We start from the raw sequence: 11,866 nt of genomic DNA, 5'->3' as shown, positions 1-11,866 counted from the left end.
ATGTCAAACAATAATAGGTTAAGAATATGATGTGCCAGTTGGGTCATAGCGATTGAGGAACGCGCTGGATGTGTTTATTGATATTCTTCCGTCAAGTACAAGTGTCTACCGGGCTGACAAGTGGGTACAAGTTTAAGTGGCCCGGAGGCCATTTTGCCTTTTCAAAATCTTGTTAAACTTTAACAAGAAAATCATTTAACCAATTAAAAAATTTATTAACTCCAAAAAATTTGACAGATAACTGAATATTAAATTCTTTTGTGTTTATAACTAAGAAGGTATTATTTACAAATAGTGGACAATAAAAAAGAGTTGCAATCTAAACTAAATTAATACCAATAATTAAAGAAAGACGGCCAATACATTAAACCAATTTTTCTAATATAAAACAAATAAAAAATTCAAAATAAACTTACAAATTATAAATAATTTCATCAAATATAATTGCATGATTTAGCAAAATTTATGAAATAGAGAATTAAAAATCACTTTGTAGAAAGGTTTAATTTTTTAAAGTAAAACAAAGTCGATTTCTATTGAATTAAGTTAAAAATATGAAGTAAAATAGAGAATAAGACAACAGAAATAATTGGATTAATAATTTTACAAGGTAAGTTGTGGTTGCTGGTTAGATTGGCCTGGCAAAGCTATGGTAGCTCACTAGGCCTACCCATTTGCACATTCTCTGTCTTAATACAAGCAGAAAAGGAAAAATTATAAAATGAATGCAAGGGTGAACGCGACTCAAATACGCGACTCGCTGAAGCTTTGAACCCACATGAACATGTTTACAGACGTAATGTTTGCATCAAGTGGGTTCAAATATAACACTATATACGTATTTTCCCTATTTTAAACATAAATTACTGAGGAACACAGTACTGTTATTTTGATAAAGCAGGTTCAAGTGAACCCGCTTAGTAACACGTGGGTCCGCCCTTGTTGAAATTTGTGGTGCTAAACAAGTCAGAGTATTTGTATGGCTATAAAATCTTCTCATTAAGGGTAGAATTGGAAATTTAAGTTAAATTATTTCTAAATTTAGAAAGGGGGCATTCTTTTTGGAACGGATAAAAAAGGAAATAGGTTCACATAAATTGGAACGTTGCTTTGGACCAATTCATAAATTTTAGAATTTTGGAGCTGGTTTCTAACATTACATAATGTTGATCAGATTAATTATCAGTAATCTTAAAAATAATCTTAAAGGTCTGCGTACACACTACCCTCCCCAGACCCCACTAAGTGGGATTATGCTGGGTTGTTGTTGTTGTTAAAAATAATCTTAAAAAGGCTTTATATATTGAAGAATTAAAACCTGGGTCTAAATCCTCAATTGGGTCTTGGTCAAGGCCTTTTAATTAGAGCTCCCATGTCTGTTTTTTTATAAGCACTCTCATATGGATGGATCCAGCCCTTGTTGTCTATTGGATGGCATTGTAATTACCGGAGATGGCCAGGAAGAGAGTGAGGTACTAGAATGAAGTCTTTAATCATTTCTCGACTAAAGAAGCGAGATGACTCAAATTACTAGATCCTTGTGACAGCCATCAGGATGCAGTGGTCCGAATCTTTTGATATATAAAAAATATTTGGAGTTGAGAACTTCTATACCAAAAGCGAGAAAATACTGAAGTACAAACTTATCTGGTTACATAATGAAATAGACTAGATGTGATAGTTGGTCGACATCTGGATCACGTATATTGGGTAAAACATTATTCTTGAAGAAGTACAAAGGAAAATATAATTGCCAGATCAAGAGCAAAATTTGAAATGTAGCCATGCCTTTGGCTACAACCAAGCTTATGTGGTTGAAATAGTTGTTTGAGTTAAAAATTCAGAAGGTTAGTATGGATGAAACTGATTTGACAATCAAGTTGCGGTAAATATTCCATCTGAGTCTGTATTTTAGAGGACCAAATATTTTGAGATCAATGGTCACTTAATTTATGAATGCAGCCATCGATTGGTGAAACTAATGCACTCCGAAGTCCAAGAATATATGTACAGCAAGCTTGGAGCCGAATGATCATGTGGTTCAACTTGTGTGAGTGTGTTACAATGTGTACAATTGCACTTGAGTAGTAGAATATTGTGCAGTATATTCATAGTTTATTGTGTAGTATATTTCTTAGGATTCTCAGTAGTGAGGAAGCTCACATTATTTCTCCGATTAAAAAAAAAAGACTCTGGAGCACTTTGTTGTAATATAAATAGTAGGGTTTCTCGCTTTTCCTCTTGTTTCACAAATATAAAATATAGAATTATGTCAAACTGCTCAGTGACGCAGTTGCTTTTCCAAAACCAGGGATATCATTAGGTTCTAACATTAACTGCTGCATGTGATTTGTGATAATTTAGGAGGGAGATGATGCTGATAAGGATCCAGCAGCAAACAAGGGCCACAAATTAGCAACTGTAGCCAAATTTCTGAATGGTGCTTTGCCTAGCCAGGTACTACTGGTCTGCTTTTGAGGTTCCTTGGGTTAATCATGATCCGTATAATGGTAGTCTTGCAGTCTACAAAATACTAAACTTCAAGCAAATTTAAAGCATCTCCAAAATTTTGGGAGCCTACTGCTTTAGTGTTTTTACATTTGTTTTTCTGATTGTATACTCTATACATTTTTTCTTCTTCTCCTTTTACTTTTTCCTGAAACTTTCTGTTGGTGGGTAGATTATACTATTCAAAACTTGTGAACCTTGTAGAGAACTTTGGAAAGGATCAAGGTTGGTCTATTTTGTTTTATACGTTGATAAGCAAGTCTGGTTTATTGTATGTAAAGTCATATCGCGTTATGAACTTTTAGAATTGTTTAGCAGGCAAATTAATGTGTTCCCTGGTATCTGTGAATACAGTTAGTTCCAAGTTCCAGGTGCATTTACTGAAATTCGGAGCTCTGGTCCGAAATTCCAATTCTGTGAATTATGAATTTAGTGCAAAGATGGGACACAATTATAGATATAAAAAAAGAATAAAAAAAGTGATTCAAAAATGACTCTTGCTTGATCACGAGATATTCCCAATGAAAAATTAAATGTCCTTCACAGTGATAGTTTAGCATTGACTTTCAATTAATGAACCAATCAACTAATCTCAATCCCAAACTAGTTGGTTCAGTTCTTTGAATCATTTACATCCATTCTGCTACTTAGACCTACTTCATTTAGTCTTCAAAGACAGATTAGTTGTCGTCTAAAATGAATTTCTCAAAATCTCATGCTTATCTGTCATACAAGTCCTTAATCAATCTTAAAAGACTAGTTGTTAGCACGGGAACATAATAAGAGAGTAAATAAGTTTAATCCCCGCCTAGTTGGTATCGCTTGTATGGATTCTTTTGCGTCTATTCTGTTCTGTTCTTAACTATGTCTGCACTCCAATTGGTTGTAGAGTTTTTCAGATAACTTGTCTCCATGTGATTTTAGTCTCCCTTGTCAACTTTGCACTGTCAATTATTGTACTTTTGCATATTGTATAGTGTTTACAACCTCACATTTATCTTACCATCCACATATCTTACAACATTATCTTGTGGACGTGTTTGCCCACAGAGGTCCAAACATTAACTCCCCTATAATGATAACTCTTTTATAATGATACTCGGTCTTGAATCCTTTTCTTTTATTAGTGACCACTTCTCGATCACCAACTAAAGGCATATCCTTTCAACACGGCCTGATATTTTTTTTTTTTGCTGTCAACGTGCGTAACCAGTTTCTTTAAGCTCCTTGTGACAACAATTAGAATGCCGTAAGTCACATCCAAAGGTATATCAAGGGCTCTTCAGTTTAAGGTCTGCTATACGAGGATAGAAGAAATACACATGTTATTTAAACTTGACATATCTAAAATATTACTTATCAAAAATGAAAAGAAAAAGATATTGCTTGTAAGATTACTTGCATTATTGTGTTACTAGTATTTCAATAAAATTCTTGCTGATTTAGTGCATTTCACTGTTTAAGGTGGGTCGAACTCAATCTGACAATGGTAGAGTGGCATCAGTAGGTAAGCTCCTTGAAACTTATTAACCTGTATGGCCTCTTGATCTTCTTCCCATACCTGATCTCCCCTTGTTTTCATTTATTCCTCTAATTTTGATGCTGATAATGCAAGATGAATAGAGGGGAGCAAAACATTGAAAAGAAGCTGGTTAGATTTTTCTTTTGGTTCGGGGGTTGGGCCGCGGGGATGGGGCTTGAAGCTTCAACGTGGAGAAGTAAGTTAATCCGGATATCTTAATCAATTGTTATTCATGTTGAAGCACAGCTTAAGGTTACATTAATAGAATATATTAATTGGCTTAGCACTAGCTGAAACGGTCTCTGTGTGTAATCCTCTTGGCTCCCAAAGAACTCAATCTCTGAATTGGATCATTGGAATTATCATTTTTTTTTTTGTTATCGTTTGCAATTCTCCTGGTTGAATGAATCATTATCAATTTTCTGAGAGTATTTCGAGACAGTCTATTATGTTCTTTATATTAGAGTAAATTAGTACCGAAGGTTTTCAACTGTTGGAACAGTTGCTATGTTGTAGCTCTTTGGCGATTGTGCTTGCATATATACTCAATATAATTAAGAAAGCCAATCATACAACAGGCGTGGTTTCATTCCATCCCCTTTCCATTCAAGAGTATCGTCTATCTTTGATATTGTTCACTTCTATATATTGGTCCAAGTCGTGTTGTTTCAAGTTTGGGGTTTCATTATATTGTCTGCTTTATTGATTGCTATTCCCGCTGTAATGGTGTTCTTAATGAAGATCGTTCATAATTATTTTCTCTCTTTCGGAAATAGTACTGAGATTCACAATCAATATGGTGTTAGTAAAGGTATTATGCAGTGACAATACCAAGTACTTATCCACTCCCTTTGCCAGTCTTATGTTCTCTCAAGCAATCACTCATAGACTTCTTATGCATATACTCCTCAACAAAATGGAGTCTCCGAATGTAAAAATGGACATTGACACTACGCATACTTTACTTATACACCATCATATTCCTATTCTTTTTGGGCAGAATGCCATTCTTACTGCTTGTTATCTAATTAATAGAATGCTCTTTGCTGTATTGGATCCTCAAAGTCCATATTCCATTCTGTTTCCTGTTCAAAATCCACATCATCTACCACTGAGATGTTTGGATGTACTTATTTTGTTGATGATCACAGTCCTAGAAAAGACAAACTTCACCTTGAGATTCGATTAAGTGTGTCTTCCTAGAATACTCTTGTCTTCAGAAAGGTTTCAGATGCTATGATCAAACGATAAAGAGATTATATTAATAGACATAACCTTAGTTAATATGTCTCCCTGCTTTTCACCATTCACCAATCAGTGCGAACAAAAATCTAATCCTCAGGGTTTACCAGTTCCTTTTCTTCCAATACCACAAGTCAATCTTTTTCTTCTTTGAGTCTAACTTCCGATGTACTCATCCTCCTGTTAACACCAATGATAACTCTTCTCATGACACAGATACACACACAATTTGAGTTATCATCTCCCTATCATATTATACATTTGTGTATACCTTATCTATTGTTCCTATACCAAAAACTATTAGCAAAGCATTGGAATGTCAAAGGTGGAGAGATGTCATGATAGAGACTGCTTTTTACATTAATAACACTTGGAATTGGTTTAGTTACCGAATGGTTAAGTTTATGTTGGGTGTCGCTGCGTAAAGCGAGTCCTGCTAGCAAAATTGATTGGAAGAAGGCTCGCCTTGTTGTGAACAGGTGCACTTAGATTTATGATATTACAGTCGCACATTCTACTTATCTCCTTAGCAGCAATCTTTTGTTGGACGCTTCATTAGCCGGATATTGAGAATAAATGCACTGAGAGTTAGCCTACGAGGTATATGTGGAGCAACCACCAAGGTTTGTTGCTCAGAGAGAGTTGGGCTCGATATATCATCTAATACCATCACTTTAGGTCTACAACAATTTCCAAGACATTCCATTTTTGAGTTAGCAGAATTTAAGATAGGCATTGTTATCTCACTAAAAAGGTACACTTTGGATAGGGGGAGCCATGGGAAGATTGACCAATATCAAGGACTGGTTGGCAAAGTGAATTATCCCACCATCATACAATCAAATAATTCATTTGTAGTAAGTGTGGCGTATAAGTTCCTCAAATTTCATCGTAGTGGTCATTGAGCCGTAGTAGTCCACATCCTTAGATACATGAGAAGAGCTCCAGGACAAATAGTGTTATACGAAGAGAAGCTTCGCTCAGACATTGTTGGATATTGATGCTGATTGGGCAGTGAGATAGACGTTCTACTTCTGGATATTGTGTTATGATGGGAAGGAACCTAAGCTCTTGGAAAAAGCAAAAGCGAGATGTTATAGAACTAAAATATCGAGTTATGGCCTTTGCAACTTCTCCAAGAGTTAAGGCGTGTTAAAATCAAATAGATGAAAATGATATGTGACATTGAAGCTCCCCTTCACATTCCCTCAAATTCAATCTTCCATGAAATGACAAAGTATAAAGAGGTGGATTTTCATTTCTTAAGTAGAAGATTAAGTCTTGATGCGTTGATACTGATAAAGAAATGGACCTTGGGTTAACTCAACCAACCCTAGAAGCTAGCTCATGAGGTGAGGATTACCCAAGACGATATAAAGAGACCATACGACCCCTAAAGCACTGTTGTGGGACTCAACAACCCTCTCCCCGCGCACACCCAAAAGTGGACATCTGGAGTGTGGACAATATAAGATGCGAGCCAAACATCGGACAAACAATAAATTGAGATGGGTCTGACTCTGATACCATGATAAACAAGTGGACCTTGGGCCTCACTCAAACACAAGCTAGCAAATGAGGTGATTAACCAAGACCATATAAAGACACCATCCCATCCCTAAAGCACCGATGTGGGACTCAACAGGTAGCAACTTCGTCGGATCCAACGGCCGCAAATGCTCTTATCAAATCTCTCCAAGGACCTTTGTTTGGACACTTTTGCAACAAGCTTGAAGCCTATGACACGTACACTCCAACTTGAGGTGTTGATTGTGGTAACTAATACAAAAGATATGCTAATGATTTATATTGATTTTGTTAAATATGGCAAGAATATGTACTATGTAAATATAGAAATAGTCCCATATCCCATTCCCCGTAATTAAGTAATTAGGAGATTTTGTAGGAATCCAATTATTCTCTATTATTTCTTTCCTTATTTGTAATCCTTGTAAAGGTCATTTAACCCTGAATAGCCTGAGGGAATAATCAATCATCATATTCCCCATCTCTTCTTTCTTAGTTAATACTGTAATCAGCCAGACTAGATTGTGATTCTCTAGAATCTATAACTTCCAAATTGTAAACCACATAAATAGTACATAAAATTCCAACCAAGGTTGAGGGAATAGTCTAGCTTTGGAGTTGAATTTTCTCTCATTCCTCTTATTTTGACCTTGCATCTAATCGAAGATAAAAGAGAAGTAGGATCTCTCCTGAGACACTCTGAGGATACACAACTATGTGTCCAGACAAAAAATCAAATTTTCTCACATTCAATGTCATGGGATGAACCATGTCCAACTGATGTTGTATTGTATTGGATAAAGTGCAAGATATGGTGTACCTTTAGAATTATTTATGCTATATAGGCAACTGCTGTTTGATGGTCCAAATGATTTGCTAGATTCTTTTTTTTTTTTTTTTTGGTAAATAAAACTTTTATTACCAAGTAGAGAAATGTACAGATCAGTTGCCAAAGAAGGGGGAAAAAAAAGAAGCAAAACTGGCAGTCTGGTTAGTTGGACACAAGTCCCAATTCCTAGCAAAACTACTCATCCTCTATCATCATATACTTCTACTGCTAAGGATAAAAATCTAAAGTATTTAATTTTTTTCCAAGTTTGCTCTTCCCGCAGCCTCTACAGAACATCTTGTACCATGCTTCTAAGTATGACGTCCAGAGATCTCTGCTTGTGCTGGAAGATACACAAGTTTCTCTCTTGCCAAATATAGTAGACACAACCAGTCGATGACATTCTAAAGATATCAGCCGATGGGTTGTTACTTCTCATCTCCCTGCTTGCCCAGTCTATTTCATCCTGCCATATCATCACAGCTCTATGTATCCCTTGCCATTGTAGTAATCTGTACCATAGCTCCTTTAGGAATTCACATTCAAAAAACAGATGATTAAGACATTCTTGTTCTTTGTAGCAGAGTATACAAGTTTGGTCCACAATGATTCCCCATTTTGTCAATCTATCCTTTGTGCTTAGTCTTCTCTGTATTGCCAGGTTCAAAATAAACAACCATCTAGGAGTAGAACGGTTGTTACACATGAGCTTTTTCCAGGGTACTTTTACAAACTCACCTCTCATCTTCTGGTACATCTTTTTGGTAGAGGTCTTCAGTTGAGACATTTCAGTCATTCTCATTCCAGTTTCCTGTAAGTATTTTTTAGCTTTAAGAATCTTAGTCAGAATCCAAGAAGCTTGTTGTGGCTCCACTTCCCATAGTAAATGTGAACCCACCTCACCCATAACTTGTCTTTTTTGTACATAGATTCCATAAAAGCTTGCAGACTGCAGCTTTATTCCATGTCTCAATGTGTAATACATTGAAACCACCGGCTGTTCTAGGCCAAGATACTCTATCCCAGGCTAATGGGGCTTTCCTTCTCATCTCCACACCACCACCCCATAAGAAGTTCGTACGAGTTGGGAGTACAAAAATTTGAGACCAGTAGACTTGGATGGAGAATAAGACAGTTTTGATTAGCTGCAACCTCCCCGAGTAAGAAAGAAACTTGGAGGTCCTGGATATTATTCTCCCCGACATCTTGTCCACGAGGGGATAGTATTGCATCACAGGAAGTCTTTTAGAGTTTAAAGGCACCCCAAGGTACCTGATAGGTAGTTCCCCCTTTGTAAACCCCAAAATATTCAAAATATCACCTTGTACCACATTGTCAACGCTCCCAAAGAAAATAGCGCTCTTGTCAACATTAGCACTAGTCCAGAACAATTGGAGAAGTTTGAGAAGCAATTAAAGAGCAGTTGAATAGATATCAAGTCTCCTCTACAAAACAACAAAAGATCATCTGCAAAACCTAATTGAATTAGTTGCAATTTGCTAGATTCTTTTACATATAAAATGAAAATAGAGACAATTGGACGCTTTTTCACCACTTTCTTTGTAATAGTAACATGTGAAACTGCTACAAAATGCATTTTAGGTACGTCAACCACAAGGACGTGGGGGGTTTCCTCCCTATTTGGAAGCCGAGGATCATCAGTAGGGAATTCATCTAAGAGACATGCTGCTGAAGTGGTGCATGATATTGACCAGGCACCCCCTGCTATACAATTGAAAAATGTAAGTGCATACTAATCAAGTACATATCATAAAAGAGAGAAAGGACAGACATGGTGATGAAATATCTTATCTTTGTGATTCGCCATCTTACTTTCTCTTTTTAGCCACCATCAATCTTGAGGCCTGGAGAAACTGAAACAGAGTACCAAGTGGAGATTGTAGTGACGAAAATACTCATAACATCTTACTATGATATTGTGAGGAGGAATATACAGGATTTGGTTCCAAAAGCTATTATGCATTATCTGGTAACTTTTCCCCCTCTGTTTTAATGCTTTGGTCATATATTATGTAGCCAATATTAAGTATATCTGTGCATGTTTTTAGTTGCGCTGTGTGTATAGCACTCTGCAAGCATTTGCCCTTTTGTTATCACTCACTGCTGATTTTCTCCAGGTCAATCATGCTAAGAGGCATCTTCTTGGCACGTTCATAGAGAAATTGTACCGGTATGCTCATTGGGACAAGTGTTTCTCTTTCATGTTATTTGATTTTGGGATCTTATAAATCCCACAAAGATGGATTTGACATCCTTGTTAGACTTGTAACCTGTATGCTGCAGAATCTGAAAACATTGTCTTACCTGAATTAGGAGTACCTCCTCATAAGCAGACAACTCATTCTCAGCTTGTGCTTGTTTCTAATCCGATGGGTGGAGTTCCTATCACCTGAGTCGATTCTGCTTCTGGTTATTGTCTTAGGTTTCCGGCTTATTGTTTTGTTTGATTAATCAGTCCGAACAATCTTTCTTTTTTGGCGTTTCTTGTTAAGATTTTTGCATTTTTAGATTCCAACTATCATGATATTTGTATCTTTTAGAAAGAGTACTTGGTAGAATTGCAACATAATATGGAGAGCCGAACCAGTAATTTCATGAGCTGGAATTGCCAAACCTGGCTCAACCTTCACAAACGTTGTCTTGTTTGTATGTGGGGCTGTAGATCAACTCATAGTTATGACTTGTCCCTCTCCTTTTTTTTGGGTTGGGGCGTTTCTCTTAAGTGAATTATGGAGGGAAGTCTGTAAGCCATGGATCATGTAGAATTACCTTGTTTATGTGCTTACTTCGAGTTATGACCACTTCTGATCATTTCTCTGCCTCTCCTTGAGTCACCCACAGAGAGAACCTTTTTGAAGATTTGCTGCAAGAGCAGGACGAAGTTGTCACTAAGAGGAGGAGGACTGTAGAGATGTGTCATGCTCTGCAACAAGCTGTCGAGGTTAGTTATTTTGATAGTTACAAGACTAATCTTGCTGCTGTCTTAACTAGAAATCAGGGATCTTTGGGACCATAGGAATTGCAACAGCGACTTGTTTACCTTGAGAAAGACGTACAAACAGTGTGTTAAGATTGTTTTTTATGTGGTTTGTGTATATGTATGGTGCCAAGAAAATGCAGATTTTGGTGCAGGCCTACTGAGACCATGTTCCCAAGATCCTATTTCCATTCTGATTTCAGAATTCTACTCATGATATCAGTATTATATTAAATGTGTTCTGCCTGAAACTTCCTCTTATGTCTTGTTTCCAAGTATATTTGCTAAAGTACAAATAAAATCGTATTTGCTAAAGTACAAATAGAATCGTAAATCTGAAACTTTCATTTGCTTGTTTTTTTTGTTTAGACACTCGATGAGTTTGTTGCTGATATTTCTACACAAAGGTCAAGTGATAGTATGAATGCATCGCCAAAATCTTCTTACCTTTCGTCAGACTTTTACTCGAATTCAAGATCTTAACATCTAGGTAATCTGAATCTTGTATAATACTCCAAGAGTTAATGTGTCATTGCCTCCATCTGTAGCCACTGCTTGTTCATTCGAGGACTTCAGTACCAAGCGAGAGTCCACATTTTTGCTGACATGTCACCTGATGGAACTATTGAAGCATCTATTAGATAGATAAACTTGTATAGTAGATCTGTTGTGAGTTGCTTGTAGAGTAGTATCTGTTATGGAGACATTGTCGTTTTGCTCCAACGATTACAATCACAGTGTTTTCTTCTGATTTCTGCTCTTTGCTAGGTAGGTGGGTTATATACTTATATATGTAGCTTCCAAAGTTTACTGTTTCTTCCATCTTTTTCCTCTCATCAAGCTTGGCTAATCATAATTTTTATTGGGATGCTGTTTGTTGAAGTTCTATTTGAGAGATGTTAATGTTCACCTTATGGGTTTAGACTTTTAGGTTATTGAATGATATGTAATCCTTCTATCAGAAATTAAACGTCAGTATGTTTCGTTGGTTATATCCCTAAATAATTTTACTGATTACATTATATTATGTTAGTAATAGATTCTGTAATAAACTGCAGCTTGATTAATGGTCTAATTAATCACTCCAGACCTAAATTATCTGTCCTACTTTTTATTCTGTGATGTCCTATAATTTTGTTAACTTTTTCTAGATGAAAGCTCTTTAAACCTACTTTTTTTCTATTTGTCAAAATAATATTTTGGGATCTATTTTTATTTTAAAAAGTATTATTCTTTGAAA

The 11,866-nt window shown here is 36.2% G+C and overlaps 1 protein-coding gene across 4 annotated transcripts; it reads left to right on the top strand.

Annotated features, from left to right (window-relative positions):
* Window positions 1-2,364: 2,364 nt before the first annotated feature.
* On the top strand, window positions 2,365-11,512 carry LOC107802644 (dynamin-related protein 3A; the record flags this gene model as incomplete). 4 transcript variants are annotated; one of them, XM_075253404.1, is given in 7 exon segments in its annotated part: window positions 2,365-2,457; window positions 3,973-4,015; window positions 9,231-9,370; window positions 9,475-9,618; window positions 9,767-9,819; window positions 10,491-10,590; window positions 11,175-11,512. In XM_075253404.1, coding segments are annotated over 7 exon segments (630 nt in total), but the record flags the coding sequence as incomplete, so codon positions are not given.
* Window positions 11,513-11,866: the final 354 nt, after the last annotated feature.

The sequence above is a fragment of the Nicotiana tabacum genome, chromosome 5, assembly GCF_000715075.1.
Source record: "Nicotiana tabacum cultivar K326 chromosome 5, ASM71507v2, whole genome shotgun sequence".
NCBI classification, from domain to species: Eukaryota; Viridiplantae; Streptophyta; class Magnoliopsida; order Solanales; family Solanaceae; genus Nicotiana; species Nicotiana tabacum.
This window is presented reverse-complemented; position numbering and strand designations above follow the sequence as displayed.